Genomic DNA, 19084 nt, shown 5'->3' with positions numbered 1-19084 from the left:
TGAAATGTGAAGACATAATTAGGTTCTGTCAAAAGGCTTAGGTTCTGCCCATTGGAAGTTACAGTACAAACTTCCTGAGCTCCGTTGGAGTGAATGAGTTAAATATCATTTATGGAGTACTTCAGTCCATCTTTAAGTCAACTCAAAACTTGCTGGCAGCAGGTCCATGGGAAGTAAACTGAGAGGACCAACTATTATAGAGCTTTTCAATAGTAGTACCAGATGCCAGTTTATGTAGCAATAAATATTTATCATCACTCATAGTAGGGGGGACTGCTGCCCATATAACTCCCCACAGTTTATGAGCAATTAAGATTCAGCAGGTGCAGTCTACTTTTTTACTTTATTCTTTAATTACATGAACTTATTAACTCTGACAATATTAAAATAGGAAGGCAGTTGGGGTTGTATAGTGGTCCAGATCTGCCTATCAAAGTTGTCATTCACCAAACCACACACAATCTGTAGTAAAATGTTACTAAGGTGTTTCACTGAGATATCACTGCGGACCAATAATTCATGTTTCAGTATTGTTGAAAATGGTAGGTGATTAAGAATGTTTGTTATTTCAGAAGTTAGATCTATGGAGAAATGATGCCCACTTCTGTTGCTGTTCTTTCTCTATTAATCCATGGGGTCAGTCTTAACTAACAATAAATACAGACATCCCTGTCAGCTATCCCTTATTATGCTCAGAATTTTGTCCTGGTCTTTGTAAATGTTGTGATTTACTGGCAAATCAGAGTTTATATTTATGAAATAACAGTCATTACCTTTACAGATTTTTTATTAAAAAACACATATTTATATACATTATTTTATTCTATTATTTTTTAAGTAAATAAGAGCATTGTTTAAAAACTAGAGTTGATATGGGGCCTTTTACTTAATTTGTGAGTTAAGATGCTGAAAGCTTTGAATGCATATGTTGGGTCTACTACTAAAGTTGTTGCAGCTGTAATTTTCATGTGATGAATGTGTTCTGCTTTAATCTTATTTATTCTCTGCATCCAACAGTAGCTTGAGAGAGCCCTGACAGCAAACATAGGTATTTTCCTGTTTGTAACTCACTCAATTCTATTGCTTTATAATATCAGAAAGAGCCAGAGATATCCTAAAATGTTATATAAACAATGAAGAAAGATGATACCTGCAATGGTAATGTCCACAAATATAAATGGTGCAAATATGATTCAAATCTCTCAAATGCTATTGTTTACTTTATTTATTTATTTAAGGTGAGCCCACTGTATACAAATCTCCTTTTTCAAAGGTAACACAGGATCGCTGTTTGGTCAAGTGACTTGCTCTGAGTCACACAGTAGGCAAACAGAGGTGGAAGGAATCAAACACTTGCACACTTGACTACTAGAAGCAGCTGCTTACCATCTCAGAGCCTTAATATTTTGTGCTAACTGCCATATTTAGGCATCATACTCTGAATTTTGTCCTCAAAATAAGCACTATTCTTCCAAGATTTATGATTATCTTCATAAAGTTGGACCGGTTTAAGTGTACACACATTACTAAGAAACTAAGATTCATTATCACTAACTGTATGGGGGTCTACAATCTACCTTTTATTTTAAAAAATAAGAAAATGCCCCTGTTTCTAATGCTTTGCTGTGAGTTTTAAAGTCCAGTATTATGACTGTTAATGTTTAGATGTTGAAAGGTGTGTCATGTCCCATACCTCATTGCACTCATGCATGTATTGTAGCTCTTCATATGTTAGCATTGCTGCTTTCTTGTTACTTAAATTGACCCTGAGGTATGAAAAATATCTCAGAATTCAAATCTATCTTTCATGGAGTTCTCTCAATTAACATATCTGCCTGGTATCTACCTAAACTGTCTACATACATTACTCTCTCTGCAGGTACTATGCCATAATGTTACTCTGATTTTTTTTTTTATTCTAGGCATTGCTACATTCCTTGTAAATGACTTAATGCTAACCAAATTTCTCAAACATATTGTTACAGCATTCTCAAAATACTGCACTTCTGTGTTATATATATTCATATTGTATAGTTCTCTCTATTTTTGCACTAAGTATCTTACAACTTGAATTGTTAAGTTTTAATTATTTTTAATTACTTTACTGGAGCATTTCTCTTCGGGTCTCCGCTGAAAAAGGGCTATCTGGGCCCAGTCAGACTAACCCGGTTAACAAATGGAAAAATAAATAAATAAATAAAAAATTACATATATACATATATAATTTATATACAAGTAATGCACAGATGTATGTTTATATATATATATATATATATATATATATATATATATATATATATATATATAAGGATGACTGATGTGTAAAAAGTAGGATAAAAGAAAAGCGTTAACAAAAAAAATCAGATGTTGATTATAATTGTTTGTTTTCTGGCAAAGAAGACCAAATGTAGTCTGTCAGTTTAGAACATCATCATATATGTAGAAAAAAAGACCACAGTGTTACTTGACCTGTATATTTCTTCGTAAAATATAATTAAATATCATATCAAAATTGCAGGTGACCTATTCATTTTTTACCATTAGGTCTGCCAAATGCCCCGCCCCTTTCAAGCAGTTTGGAAATTCGGCAGCACCCCCCCGCCTCTCCACCACCACGACCACTGGCTGGGGGCCGGCTCTCTCATGTCATGGCAGGTGGGCGGAGCCTGAGCCCGGTCGCTGTTCTCAGTGCTGATTCCTAAAGTGTAAGCAGCTGTTCCTGTTGGAGAGGGTTTCCTAGCGGATGCTTGTTACACTCTCATATAACATACCATCCTTTTCTCATTGATTCCTCCGTCCCGCTCCCGTTGCAACACAATGGATTGCTAGGTGGGATGTGCAATGGATCAGCCATGATGGACATGCTCTACTACTCCATTCTCCTCGTCCTTTCGGCCTTTCATCCCCATCTTACTGCCACCGCTGAGCGCCGTTTCGGTAAGTGTGTTTGTTTCCCATTTGTTCAGTCCCTGTTTGCTTACTGGGATGATGCTTGTGAGAGGAGGAGCAGCTGGCATGTAGGAGGAGGAAACGCTGTTCCAGCTGTGTGCATCAGGTGAAAAGGGCAATACATTAAAACTACTGTTTGGACCTTACTCTTGTGTTTAATTGTGCCTGGTAAACACTGGGTGTAGGTGTGTTAGCCCCGGAAGGGATGGGCTTGTAAGGGCTGTGTAAAAAGTCGGGCTTGTCAATACAAATCGTACACATCAGTGCTAGTTTAGTGCTCTGCAACCAATCTTGGGATCATGTTAATCAAAGAACTGTTCAGGAGTTGCAAGGGTTTGCCAGAATTAGAATAATCGATATGCTACCTTACACCGCTCAAAGGACAGGCTAGTTGGTCTCTGGCTGTGAGAGTTATTAAAGAAATAATAGATTTGTGGAGCTTAACATTCCCAAATCCATACAGATGCTTACAGTTTGTTGTTTCTTTTTTTCTTTCTTTTTTTTTTTTTTGGTGGTTGTTGGGGTTTCGAGGGATACAATCCAACCGCTATAATGTGTTTGTTAGGGCTTCCATGATTGGAGCAAAGACTGGTGGGGTGTAGCATAGCTCTCAACCTTTCATTTCTCAAATATGTTACACACCTAACACCACCTCTGACAATGGGGAACAAATATGCAAAATGTGGACATTTACGACTCCTAATCAGAAACGTTCCTCACATACCTCTCAGCTGTCCAGATTTTCGCACAATGCCCAGATTTTTGTGTCATATTTTTGGTCTATCTTTATAAAATTTGTGATTTTCTGGCAAAAGACTAAAATGGTCTGAGGATTGAAGTCACTAAATAATACATTTGAATTTCAGACTTTCTATCCTTCAGAAAATGTATACTAAGACAAATCATGTTATTCTAGCAACTTTCTAAGTTTATAAGAGCGATATTTAAAATCTGTACCTATTTTGGGCCTTTGTCCCCCACCATGTCAGGCTTTGTCCAGATTTTTTGCGTTAAGATGTTGAGAGGTATGGTTCCTCATGATGAGGTACACTAAGAGGTATGGGTGCCAGTGACCAGCGATAAAAACAAAAATGCAGTTGCACTTGTCTGCTTCATGTTCCTTTAAATCTGTTTACCCGCAATCAACACTAAGTATTACCAAAACTGACAAGGGAATATTAGGCGTCCGAAACTTTCATAATGGACAAGAGATTGGAAGTATCTTTCCTGGGGTGCCTGTCCACACCTCAGCAGGTGCTTCGGTGCATTTTAATGTTGTCCCATTTCATTTAGTAGTACTCCACAGATGCATAGTGTTCATTTCTGCATGCTGACAGGATTTTTACATGCATGGTTAGTTGACTCTCTGCGTAGCTTTGTAAGGAGGAAGTGCGTTGCCTCCCTTGTGGAAAGTCAACAATAAATGTGTAGAAATTTAGAGCAGCTGGCTGGCATTTGCACCTTGCCCCCATCACCACCCGCATAGCACTCTACAAGGTTTGTAGCACAGTCTGCTCGGCTTTTGCTATGGGATTTGGAGAAGCTGATTTATTTGCAGTATTTTTCCATACAATTCAGATAAATGGGTAATGTTTCCAAACAAACGTGCGCATGTTGCCATTTCTGTATTATGCATGTTTCACGCTCGTGCTATATTTTAAATGTATACAGCCTGAAACAAATGCCTACCAAGTACCAACCCCACTTCTGTAACGAAACAGCTATATTGTAGTTAGGTAACCGAGTAAGTGAATGGTTCTCTACAAATACACATCTGTCGCTTAAGAAATACACACATTCTTGCAAAATCACATACTGCAGCAACACCAGTGCCCTTGAAGAATTAGGATTGCAACAAAAATAATACATTTAGGTTGAAAAACTCTTCATACACACACACACTACACGTATATATTTGCACATTATGGCAACATTCTTGCAACTTGAATGTTTGTAGGGTAGCAAATCTCTTAACGATTGCATTTAAAGTTAATACATTTTGTATTTTCTAATGTTGCCATTTACTGCACATTCTGTAAAGGTTTTGCCTGTATAGTATAACAACACATTCAGAGTAAGTAAACAAAAGTGACAGGGTTTATTTGCTGCGCATTGCATATTATATTACGCCTAAAATTCAAAGGGCGTTTAAATCATCCGTATATATTTAGAAATTAGTGTACTGATTTGTGGTATGGTGGCAACATAAACACTTTTGTAGATGGCAAATCATCATGATTCATAAATATGCATTAGATTTGTTGTTAAAAACTGTGAATTGTGATATTTCCAGGGCATACAAGCACAAATAGTCTGGCAAGGTCTGAAGCAATCATTAATTACCACTTTTAAGGGCATCTATCTAAAATGTAAACTTAAAATTGCCATGGGCTCTGATGGCTAACAAATTTAGTAATAAAACAATCAAGCCAGGTGCCTGTTTCGTAAAAATAGTCATCAGTTTAGCCTTGTTATCTTGTTAAGTAGGAAACGTCTCTGCAGGTTATGAAAAGATCACATCTTTCTGCATGTTTCTGCTTGAAAACAATTATTGCATCCTGTCTCTGGAGCTGACTTTCTCTTATTTTAATTGTGATTACTGTTGCAGAGTTAGATTGACATGGATTATATTTTAAACACAGCAATAGTATAAACTGGTCTTTTCTGAATGGACTGGGATTTCTAAATGGAAGTAAATCTGAATGAACTATATCACGATGGCTCTACATGATGCTTCAGCACACTTTGAGATAGTGACTCAATGCAGACTCACAGATAGATGCTATGCATCTAGCATCAGATGTGTTTTTTGTAAATGTTTAATTTTAGAAAAGTGTAATAAATACCAGGAAAATAATTATGTTTTAATAGTAGTGTAATCTGTACTTCTACACCAGGAGAAAAGGCTACAATTAATGGTGGTGGTGGGGTAGAGATAAGTAATGCCATTTACCAGAAATTCACAAGGGACCTTCTTCATGAAGTACTTGTTGCGGTTCTTGTTTCACTGGTAGAGTACACATTTAGATACAGTGCAAGTAAAATGTATGGCTGACAGGGTGGTCTGGTATATGGAATACAAGTTGTACATATTACTGGGCTATAGAAAATGTAAAGCGAATCTTTGAAATGTCATTTTTTACCTTGGTGTACATCATGAACATTGTGCAGAGGAAAGGTTGTAGAAATCATGTGAAACCAAGGTAATTTAAATTTTGCCAAGGAGACCCCATGATTATGTAGGTTAAAAAATGGAAGGGTGTACATTATAAATTGTTTTAGAAGACACTGAAAGTATAGTTCTGAACCATATACAATCCCATTGGGAAATTTCCACATTTGTAGTCCTTTAGGGACCATCACATTTTGTAGACATAAATCCAAGTACAAATTGTTTCTCTTACCCTTATGAAAATTAAGCACCAGTTTCTGAAAACGGGCTATTTGCTGCTTTAGTGTTTAATCTTTATGAACAGAATTTCCCCTTCCAAACCCGTTAAAGGTAGGGATATAAGCAAGCCAGCCATTCACATTGGAAAACCTATTAAGGTTAGGTGTGTTAAGTAAATTACTATTTGAAGAATGTGCTTCATTAATGTAAGGCAAAAAGAACAGTTATCTTAATTCTTAGCAGTAGAGCGCTTCTGGTTTGTGTATGAAAACGCACCAGCATCTATGTTCGTCCATCCTTGTATAGTAGAAGCAAAAGCAAATAACTGTGCTCTTGTCTGGTAAGTTGGAGCAACATCAAACCTGATATTATTATCTGCTGATGCTGTGGAATAAGAGCCATTTCCATTCTGGGTAACTTCAGGATTTTGTCTGTTTAGGCTTGAAACTACAATTCCTGAAGACGAATGTTGCTGTTCATGACCTACTGTCTTTATAAATCTAAATCCTAACATATTCCACCACTAAAGGTATGGCATCCATTGGTGGTTTTAACAACATTCTGGTTTGGTTCTTTTTGTAGCTGGCATTCCTTCATGGCTGTACAGAGATGTCATGCTTGGAACTCAAAAAAAAGTGTTCATTAGCTAAGATCAAACATACTCTCATAACTTCAGTTGTCTGTAATAACTTTTGTTTCAGACTGTAAACTTAACTATAGCAACACAAATGGATGATTTCTTTCAGTGAGTGTGAAGTAATCTTTTTAGACAGCATTGTCAGTGGCAAAGTTTACAAGGTGGGATACCTTAGATAGTGCATTGAATCTTTCAAATAAAAAAATGGAATAAAGTTAAATGTATGCATAGATTTCTGTAGAAATCAGAATATACAGTGGAATGCATTCAATTGTTTATTCCAGATTGCTGCTTGGCACTAAGCAGCAGGTTTACATAATCATGAAGATGGTTGTAGAATATAGTATGTGTGTGTGCTGTACTTTTAAGAAGCGTTTCATTGTCATCAAGTGCATATAAATAGTAAACACATGCTATCTTCAGTGTCATTTTGATAGTGCAGCCAGAGAGTAAGCATGTATGAGTGTAATAGCTAGTTTGTTTATAAGTTTATCTTAGTTAAATTTATTAAGCCTCAATCCTGACATGTTTGTACATAATAAAGCTGCTTGAACAGAAACTATGAAGGCTTGTCTATTTTATTCTGACTGGGCGAGCAACATGGTGTCAGAACAGGGATTTCAGACTGCTTTTCAGAGATACGAGATGCACAACTAACAGTGCAGGTAAACTAAGAGAACCAAGCACAAAAAGGGTCAGAATCCAACTAAAGGTAATAAAAACTTGCACTAACAAGTTATTTTATAAGAAAGATAAAACTGAGCATTACAAGGGCACATACCACATTATTAAACAAGTGAGAGGCACAAAAGGTTTATTTATTAAATGAAATGTTTAAAATTAAGATATTTGATAAAACAGTTATCAGAAAAGCACATAAGGGGGTTGGAATTACCTCAGAATTGCAAAATGAGCGTGTTTAATGTAAAACGGGCATGTTTGGAGTAAAGCAAGCACAGGAAAAGCATAATGGGCATGGAAAAAGACTAAACAAGCAAAACGAATATAATAAGAGCAAAAGGGGCACATTAAGCATAAATAAAGCAAGGCGACTGCATGTGTTTTGGCAAAGTACTGTATTTTGGCATAACTGCTATTTTGCATTGTATTCAGGGCATAACTAGAGTTATTCAACATATCTCAAAGTGTGTGAAAGTGCTTACAGTGTGTGCTTATTACTTGTATTCTGAAGAGTTTATTTCTGTGCAAAGTGCAACTATTTCGTAAAGTGCAGTCAAACTACAGCCATTTCGAAAAGTTTCTTGTGCTGGGTGTGTCTACTTGCAAAGAGCTGCCATTACAAAGTGTTTCTTGCACTGTAAAGAGTTATTTAGCAAAGTACAGCCATTTTGGGAAAGTGTCAGTGTGCTGTGTACAGTTTATTTGCAAAATGCAAGTACTTCAAAATATTTCTTATTCTGAGCTTCTTCTGCCCAGTTTATTCACACAGTGCAATTATTTTGAAATGTTTCTTACACTGATAAGAGGTGATTTCTTACAGTACAGTAATTTCAAGAGTATTCTTGAGCCCGAGAGACTTATTTCACAAAGTTCAGTTGTTGTGCTAATGGGGATAGTTACAAATACTGGCATAAACTGCAAAAGCCTTCACTGGTATGTGTTAATATGGCAGATGGATTTCGAAAGCCATCACCACTTGTATTTGATCAGAATATTGCAGGAAATTGGAGAATATTTGAGCAAGAGTACAATATTTTTATACAATCAGCTTATTCTGACAAGTATGCATGCACCAGGGCATTGATTTAGCTAAACCTAGCCGGGTCAGAGGCCATTGAAAGAGAGCGTTAATTTGTGTATGCACCAGTAGTATATGAGGGAAAAGGTGGAAACTGTCATATTATTGTACAGGCTGAATCAAGGGAAGACCCCCGAGTGTTTGAAATTCGAATTCAGGGAAATGTGTAATGCCCAGACAAATATTACATTAGAGAGGCATTTGTTTTACACAAGAGATCAAAAACCAGGGGAAACTTTTGCAGCTTATATTACTGACCTAAGAAACAAAGCTAAAACATGTAGGTTTGGTGACTTAAAAGATGAGTTAATAAAGGACAAGTTTGTGTGTGGTATTAATAGTGCTGCAGTGAGAAAGATTTTGCTTTGTGACAATGATTTAAGCTGAGCAAAGCTACTGAGATTTGTCAAATCAATGAAGTTACAGAAAGGGACACAAGTATGCATGCAAGTAATAAGAGCATGCCTTCAGCAGGCTCTAGAGCAAATGTAGACAGCATGCAACATGTGGCTGGCAGAAACAGGCCTAAGCACATGACAGCTGCAACTCTTGCAGGTTTTTCTGGGAGACCCTGTAGTTTCCCAGCAAGTTCTAAGAAAAGGACATGCTCAGTGCAATACATCAGCAAAACCTAAATCCAGCTTTATTGTTAACTGTCGCAGTTTTGGTGCCAATCATGAGTCTAAAAGAGAAACATGCTTAGCATTTCGTCAGCAATGCCACAATTGTAAAAAAATCGAACCATTTTCAAAAGTTTTGCAAATCAAGTAAACCTCACACAGTTATGAACAAAGGTCACTCAAAAAAGTAAATTGATCATATAGAGAGCTGCAATTCTACTTTCTACTTAGATGGTGTATCAGTAATTGCTGAAAAGGTTGATGCAGTAAATTTGTTGGAAAAGAATGAAGTGTTTTGTATTGTCCAGATCAATGGTAAATCCACTGAGCTCAAAGTAGACAATTGTTCAAGTGTAATGTTATGTCAGGAGACTCATTTGCTAAGTGAGAACTGTTGAACAGCTCAATGTGGCTAGTAGTGTGAAACTTACTGCTTATGGAGGTGAAGAAATTCAAACTGAAGGCTTGGTAGTGCTTTCATGTTATTTGGCTAGGAACTGTTACAGCTTGTTTATGTTATGAGTCCGAAGACCTGTGTGGTCATTATTGGGTCTCAGATACAGTTTGAGAATGAATCTGCTTTCCTTTACCAAAGAAGTTCATCATATAAGCACATATCCTAGTTTCAATTTTACTGAATCTATTTTCTCAGAGTATGTCGATGTTTTCAATGACAAGTTGGGCAAACTTTCTGTTGTATATTCTGTGAAGTTAGACCAAGAGGTCAGTCCAGTGGTCAGACCAGCACGAAAAGTTCCAATAACTAATGTTTTGCCCAGTCACAGAACCAACTGAATGGGTGTCGTCCATGGTAGCAGTCCACAAAAAAGGCTCAGATGAAATCACAATATGTATTGACCCAGGAGATTTGAACAAAACATTAAGAGACTGCATCATCCCATGCATATGGTCGAGGAAGTTGCAGACCTAACACCAAATGCCACTGCTTTTTCTGTCTTTGATGCAAAAAGTTCATTTTGGCAAGTGATGCTTGATTGCAAATCTTCACTACTGACTACTTTCAATACCCCATTTGGAAGATGTATATTCCCCAGGTTGCCATTTGGAATAAATCTGCAAGTGAAGTCTTTCAGCATGCAATCGAGCAAATATTCTCAGGTTATCCTTGTGCCATAATAGTAGATGCTTTATTGCTTGGAGGCAGTGGTGAAGCAGAGCATGACAGAAACCTTGAAAAAGTTCTAGACAGAACATCTGAATGAACGTAAAGCTTAATCCTCTGAAGTATAAATTCAGACTACCAGAAGTTACATATATAGGTCATTTATTTACCAGCACTGGCTTGACACCATATCCATCCAAAAAAACATCTATTCTTGAGATGCCAGCACCAGATAATGTTCAAGCTCTACAAAGTTTTTTTTGGTATGGTTAACTATTTAGGCAAGTCTATACGTCAAGTGAGTTGACAGCACTTTTGAGAGAGCTGACATGCAAAAATGTTATATGGTCTTGGTTGGAACAGCACCAGAAGGCATTTGAAGACCTTAAGCAGAAAATTGCCACCCCACCTACATTAAGATACTATGATGTCAGTAAACCAGTAACTCTTTCCTGTGATGCTTCAAGATTGGTCTTGGCACAGTTATTCTTCAAGAGGGCAGACCAGTAGATCTCTTACCCAAGCTGAAATGCAGTATGCTCAAATTGAGAAGGAACTTTTGGCAATAATATTTGCATGTTCAAAGTTTCATGATTATATCTATGGTCGAGCTTTTCAGATCGAATCTGATCACCAACTTCTAGTCACTATTTTAAAGAAGCCTATGCATTCAGCTCCAGCAAGATTACAAAGAATGATGCTCAAATTGCAAAAGTGCAACTTCAAAATGGTTTATACAAAAGGCAAACTTCTTTATCTGGCTGATACTTTACCCAGATCTCCCAGAAATAAAACGGAACAGCTTCATGCAGAGAATTTTGACTTTGATGTCATGGAAGTGCATCATTTTTCTACCATGAGACTTGATGAGCTGAGAGATCATACAAAGACTGAACCAATTTTGCAAAAGCTCAACCACTGCATTAATGTTGGATGGCTGTGATAGCAGTCTAGTGTACCACCTGAAGTGCAAACTTATTTTCCTTATAGAAATGAGACATTGATGGAAGGTGGCATTATTTTCAAAGGTCCTAAAATTGTTGTTCCTGGTTCCTTACAACATGAATATATCCAGATTTTGCATCGTGGTCACCCAGGTTCCGAATCTGCCAAAAGAAGGGCGAGAGGACTAATATTTTGGCCTTCTCCAGTAAAAGACCTTGATAAATTTGCAAACAAATGGGACTTTGGATATTCTGAATTACTAGTAACATGTACATAGTCAAATGGGCTATCAAAGCATGATAATACAGATGTCTTTTTGAATTTACTCAATCTCGGAAACATATCCTATGATGATGTACTTGGCTCATCTGCTCAGAGACTTCTATCCAGGCAAACCAGAACAACATTGCCTATTAGTTCCAGTTTGCTGAGCCTGAAGCAAAGAACAGCAGAACAATTAGAGCCCAATTATTCAGAAAGTGTTCTTTCCAGAAGTCCAGTTATGAAAAATCAGCAGATTTCTTCATCTATTGAAAGAGGGAGAGACAGTGAGGATACAAACGGTGAAAGGCTTCAACCGGATTGATCAAGTAACAGGTATATGTACCAAGCTGAGATCCTACTTCATACAATCTGAGGATGTGGAGTGCAGGTGAAATTGCAGACATCTTCTTCCTGTATCAGAATCAAAATTATAGCATTGGATGTGGAGTGCAGGAGAAATTGCAGACATCTTCTTCCTGTATCAGAATCAAAATTGTAGCATTGTTCCTGTGATACAGACTCTAGATCTCAGAGCAATCCAGACAATGTTCTTGCAGAACGTGTCTTGATTCCTACTTCCATTCTTGATGATGTTCCTGATGTCCCCAAAGTTGAACATTCAGCAGAGACGGTCCCAGTGGCAAGAGCTAATTCTAATTTCTTTGTCACATGATTTGGTCGTATTTCCAGACCTAGTGTGAAATACACAGCAACCTGGACATAATTGTCTATATGTATTTAGTTTTGTATAATTGCATGACAAATAATATTAATTGTATGTCAATTAATGTTGTCAATATTGCATGACTCATTTCTCAAAGAGGGAGGACGAAGAATAGTGTGTGTGTGTGTGTGTGTGTGTGTGTGTGTGTGTGTGTGTGTGTGTGTGTGTGTGTGTGTGTGTGTGTGTGTGTGTTGCATCTTTAAGAAGCGTTTCAAGGACAGCACGTGCATATAAATAGCAAGCACATGCTAGCTTCAGTGCCATTTTGAGAGTGCAGCCAGAGAGTGAACATATAAACAAACTAGCTATTACACTTTTATATAAGTTTATCTAACTTAAAGATATTAAGCCTCAATCCTGATGTATTTGTACATAATAAAGCTACTTGAACAGAACCCATGAAGGCTCATCTATTTTATTCTGACTACAAGCGACAATGGTGTTGTAGGCTTTGGTAGCAAATGCAACTGAGGGATGCAATGAGAGAATTGGGAGATAGCCTAGTGCCTGATATATGACAAGAAATGAAAAAAATGAAATATTAAGTATGTTTTTTTATTTAAGATAATAGATGCTAATGGAATTGATATGTTTTAACATGAAGCCAGTATTACAAATGCAAAATAAGGAGAGTAGTGGTTAGTGTGCATAGCAGAGGTATGTACATTTCTTCATTATGTATAAATTCTAACCTACATGGTCTGTGGTGGTAAAAGTTGGAAATGCATCATCCTACCAAAAGGTCCTGCAGACTTCAAGAGCCTGTGGATGGCACAATTAATAAAATGTTTTTTGCATGGGACAGATCCCCAGCAATCCCGTTGCCACTATTACCTCTCATACTTGAAGACATGACCATGGGGAAAAGAAAAACACCTTGAAGGAGTGTAAAAGTACTTGCACCACTGCGATGCCACTGTTTAAAGAATAAATAAAAAAAATAATGAGAATTTCACAATTCAAAGAGTTAGGACTGCGGGAGTCTGCATTCTGTGCAGCACTGTCTGACATATGGTGATTGTTGCAGATTAATTTTATCATCTGTCCCGACAAAGTAATAGGCTTAGTTTTTTGACAAAGGATTAGCTATTATGTATTGCCAAAATATTTTTAAACACACTGTAGCCAAACACATTGGAGCAGAGGGTTTATCAGTTTTCAGAGTGGTACAGTAATATCCTTTCTACCAATGATCTTCTTTGCATACATCTCCTTTCTCCTTACTTTGTGATTTGCACATTTTGACTGAAACTGATCTTTACATTTTATTTGGAAGGAAGTCAGGTTACCCAGAGTGAAAACCATTATTGCATTCTTTCTTAAACTGCTAAATTGTTATTTTCTTGCAGACTATTTATTTATACATTTTTGTGTTTGTTGACCAAAGTACAGCTACAAACTGGACCCATTTCAGTTACAGTCAAACAAAGGAAAATCCAAGACCTCTAAGCCAAAATAGGAACCAAGAACAACAAAAACTGCTAAATAAATAAAGTGCAATGGTTCCACACAGCACACTTTAATTCAAAGTAGGTAAGCGCTTTCATGGATATTCTCCACTTCTTCAGACCATAAATAACAAAAACTTGCAATACAACTATTCCATGAAAGCGCTTACCTACTTTGAATTAAAGTGTGCTGTGTGGAACCATTGCACATTTTATTTATTTACCATTTCAGTTACAACCTATGAGTTACATTTAAAAGCAGATAAAATGTAAATTTACACAATGAATTAAGAACAATTAAATGCTCAAAAACATATATGTAAACAAGAAATATAAGCTTGATTCCTGTTTCTTATTTTTAATAAAAATACAAAGTGATCTTTGACACAGATATTACATGAGAAGTTGTGACAGTGGTCTATTTCAGTAATTCATATGCTGATATCAAGAACAGTTATTCCCGTAGTTTTTCCCTTTTTGTGGATTTGTTCTTCCTTGAAGAAAATGTTAATTCACTACCCCTAATGTTGGAAAACTACATTTTTTCTGTACTGTTACGTTGTATGTTTATAACTAGCCACAGAATGTGGCAAACAGTTCAGTATACAGGTATTAATATCTCAAACATGGAATCTCTGCACTCATACATTTTTAGGATGATACAATAACACAGGCAGTGATGGCAATTTCAAAATAATATGATTCATTAGTCTGAAAATAAAGCAAGTATTTACCCTAGGATTGCCCCCTGTACTACTAAAGGACAGAAGCAATTCCTAAATGTTTTATCTTATACATGGGTTCCCCCAAATTATCTGTGGTATGATCCCAGTTATTTTCATTCGGGGTAATATATAATTATTGACCATGAGATGGGTAAGGACATATCTAACCAAATGGGATAGGTTAATTCAAGAGCAAAAAAGACATTTCCTAGGCTTGAAATGGCACACAACGGCAGTTAGCTTAGTACTTATGAACTTAAGTATAGTAAAAGCATAACCAAGATCATATATATATATATATATATATATATATATATATATATATATATATATATATATATATATATATATATATATAATGTATATATACATTTACAAGTGTAGAAAAGGTGTGCAGTGATTGTAATTTGAGGTTAGTGAGGAATTGTGGACCATGAATAGTTCTAAAAGAGTGATAAAGGAGTTGGGAGTTAAACTAAGTTGTCTTCAGTTGTGAGTGTAGAATGAGTGAGGGAGTTAATTGGGTTGTGTGATGTTATAAGTGGATATCTGAAGCAGTTGCAGACTACTCTTCTGCTAAAAACTATAAGCAGCTTTTCTGTGAATTTAGGGGATTTATGTTTGAATATATTTCTATTTGCCTTTCTTTCCTGAACATATCTCATCTGTTACATCACAACAGCTACTAAGAGCGGCAGAGTAATTAAGTTATGTCACTTATCCTAGTTACAGAACTATTCAGAAAACACTACCTCTTAAACAATGACATTTAAATGTGCCTTATCAGTTACAGATTGCCAGCATCACACCTCAGATAAATAGTGTAGCCTGCAGTCTGAACAAAGGCAGGGCTTTCAAGCTTAGTTTTCAGTTGTAAATATACAAGAAAACACAAGTTATACTTATTTTATTATTTTTTATTATTAAAAACTAGTCTAATCAAACCATGAATACCTCAACGAAAATCATCTTTTTTTTCTTGTTTTTTAGCATTTGATTTTACATTTTTCTACTCTTTATTTTTTGTAAAAGTGCATGTTTTTACAGCATTTTTGCATTGCATGCATTGTTCTCTGTAAAATGGCATCAGGGAGATGAAGGCACTGAGTGTAAAACCAGACTACACATGACAGCCCCCTTTTAGGCCATTTTGAGGTGTAACAAATTAGAGAATAATAATAACCACTTACGTTGGTACACTGGCCTTGGTACTGCAGAAAAGTTCGATATGCTGAAAATCATGGGTTTTTTAATTTTTGGGTTTGGTAATCTTTTAAGTAGAAAATAAAGTGCAGTGTTTGCTACTTGTTATTTTACTAGCTGTTTATGATCACCCTTCTTGTCCTTATATTCCTCATGAGTGTGTAGCTGAAATGCTGTGTCATACCTATGTAAAAGTGTAAGTGATGATAGGTATACGCACTCATAAAAATGTGGCCACGTCCTCACGTTTCGATTAACGATTTTTTTCAGTTTCTGTTTGTTGACTCAGTCCCAGTATAGCCAGCAGATTTTGTCAGGCTGTTAAAGGTCTAGATAATTTGTTTTTCCATTATCCTTCAGTTTGTTTGTTTGTCATTTGTTAAACAGGTTAGCTCAACTGAGCCAAAGGCCCATTTTCAGTGGAGACCTGAGGAGAAACGCTCCAAAATAAATGCAAAAAATTACATAAATACAAGACTGTACAAATGAAAAAGTTACATAAATTCAAGATTGTACAAACTGGCGGTAAACAGTTACATAGAAAGTTTATACAGGTCAAATGGCATGCTATAAAGAACAGAGATAGACTTAAATAACAGTAGATGAAATACCTACGTAAGTGTTAAGCAACAAGTTAATGTCCATGTTGGCATTACATTATATTATAGAAACAATCTAGATAGGCAGTGTGACATGGAAGTGTTGCTATTTACATAAAGTGTATGCACAATGAAGCAGCTGATGGCTGATAGAAATTGTTTAATTTATATACCTAAGCAATGTAAGTTTTAGGGTAAAGAGAGGTAGAATGGGGGGGGTAGGTAGGGCCCTGGCAAGGGCAGGAGCTTGAGTTTGCAAGGTAGTTTTTCAGTTCTTTTTTGAAGCTGTTAGTGTATTTGATGTTTTGAATATTTGTTGGGAGTTTGTTCCAGGCGTAGGACATAGTGCTCTTGTAAAGTAGTTTACCTAAGTTTTTATTAGAGTTGTATATGTCGAGAAGGAATTGATCAGAGCTGTGGAGAATAAGAGTAGGGGTATAGAGGGTTACTCGAGAGGAGAGGGAAGGACAGACTGAGGGTTTATTTAGTAGGGGGTAAGTGATTTGCAACTGGGATAGAAGCAGTAGTTGGGGGAATTCAAGCCATTGGAGTTGTTTTCGAGCAAGGCAGTGGTGAGATTTGTATGGTAGGTTGCTTACAAATCTAGTTATTTTGTTTATACTGTATGTTTGTTCAAGTTTGGTTATTAAGGTGAATTGTAGATGTATAAGTTTTGGAGAGGCATAGAAAAGGCAGGGAAGGAGGACTGCTTGTGCCAGAGAAGGTTTGGCGTTAGGGGGCAGGAATTTTTTTTTTTTTTCTATAGAATAGACTCAATTTTTGATGTGCCTTTTTGATGCATTGTTGAATATGGAGATCAAATTTTAATTGGTGAATGGCACTACCTCTGAAAATGTCAAGGAGTGTTTTATTTTACAAGGTTTCTATTTAATATCCTTGAACTTTTTATAACTCTCTTAGTGCTACTTTTAATATTTTATAGCAATTGATTTGACTGCAGATTTACAAGGATTAACAGCACATCTGCGATTATAACATGCAAGGTTACAGGTTTGCTTGTGTTTACGTTATATAGTTTCATTATAAAGAAATACACATGCAAGGTTATTTTCTACAAACACTGTTCCAGGACATTTTTTATTTATGGGTACAAGAAAATTCATTTCTTTTTCTTTTCCTCAGCTTGTTCTAAATGCTCAGACTGATGAATACCTGTATCCTGAATGCAAAAGTTGTCACTGAATAGTATAGTGTTTCATAAGGGTTGAGTAATTATTACTGGCAGAAGGCACTTCCTTTTCTAAATGTGTTCTATTTTGCACTTTGCTTAATATTTATCTCATCAGCCCAGTCATTAATAAATGTAAAACAGTTTCCCAAGCTGTGCCACTTGCACAATTGTGATCATCATCGGTAAGTCTAGATTACTGTTAATAATAGTATGTAAGTCATCCACCTATTGGCATGAGGAACACAAGTTTCCCATGTTGTTAGGTGTTACCTTTATCTATTTACCTCTATCTATCTATCTATCTATCTATCTATCTATCTATCTAGCTATCTATCCATATATTAAAAGCTTTTAGTACACTGGACAAGATACTTATGCATTTCTTTCATTAGAAGTGAGATGGTCACAGCATTTTCTGAATAACCTATCGCTTCTAGCTTTATTCTGTTGTACAAGAAATTTGGAGACTGTATGTGGTAACTTCTAGTTAAGATAGTCTATGCTAGAATGTCTAAAAGCTAAACCAACATCTACTTCAGCAGGGTATGCCACACAAAAGTCATGTTGCTGTTTATTTGGGAGTTTTGAAAATAAAGTTTGGTTTCCTACAAAAAAAAAATTATATCTGTGACAAACTGCCTTTCAACCACATAATGGTTTGGAACACGTTTCAAAGCTTTGTGTGAAAAGGAAATGGCACACACTGGTAAATCACAGCGAGCCATATTGGAACACATTTATTTGTTGAGCTCTTCTTGTTTAACCATATTTCTCAGTTTAATGACAGACACCTGGTGCTTGTATCTATGCAATGTTGGTGTTCCTACAAAAGATAACAAAGCCTAGGACTGTCACAAATTAAATTATTTATCCTCGTTTAAATGGGTAGAACAGCATAATTGTTAGAGCTAATGTTTCTGAACATCATGGTAAAAATGATGACTTCTGGCACCAAACTATCAGAGGGCCGATTAGCGTATTGTAGGTAGTAAAGAATCCATACATTTGTACTGAATGTACTTTTGACATTATTTATTCTTGCAAATATTTTATTTTACTTTTGTCAACAAAGTCTCTTTGTTCTTAGCTATTATTCAGTGAAGTAAAGGTCAGCTTTAAAATGCAGAAAAGCAGTTTACTATCATTAACTCAACTCACAGATGGTGGAGTCCACCTGCAAGAGTCCCACATAGCGAACGTTAGAATGTCAAAAACTGACATTACTGACTATCCAACCTTGCCCCCTTCTGGACCCATGATAACACTTGTTCCTTGGTCCAGAGAGGTAGAGAGATTGTGGTTTGATGTTTGTGTCAGGTATTCATCATTTTTATTTTAATGGAATGGTTTTGAGCATATGAAGACTCGACCACCTGTAAGTTGAGTACATGATAGTAAACCTAAAAATGCAGTCTTGATAAATTAACATGACCACAGCTAAATTAATATAATACAAAGGGACTAATACATGTTTAAACATCTGTACTGCACAAACTGAAAACACT

General features: G+C 36.2%; 1 protein-coding gene across 2 annotated transcripts in view; it reads left to right on the top strand.

Moving 5' to 3' along the window:
* Nucleotides 1–2671: 2671 nt before the first annotated feature.
* PTPRN2 (protein tyrosine phosphatase receptor type N2) overlaps nt 2672–19084 on the top strand; it is a 4238418-nt gene continuing 4222005 nt past the window's right edge. For both annotated transcript variants that reach the window (XM_044062029.1, XM_044062028.1), the window contains exon 1: nt 2672–2937. In XM_044062029.1, the coding sequence (XP_043917964.1) occupies nt 2835–2937 (103 nt within the window). In that variant the 5' untranslated portion in view covers nt 2672–2834. The remainder of the gene's footprint in view (nt 2938–19084) is intronic.

This window comes from Protopterus annectens, chromosome 2.part1 (genome assembly GCF_019279795.1).
Source record: "Protopterus annectens isolate FY-2018-M chromosome 2.part1, PAN1.0, whole genome shotgun sequence".
NCBI classification, from domain to species: domain Eukaryota; kingdom Metazoa; phylum Chordata; order Ceratodontiformes; family Protopteridae; genus Protopterus; species Protopterus annectens.
This window is presented reverse-complemented; position numbering and strand designations above follow the sequence as displayed.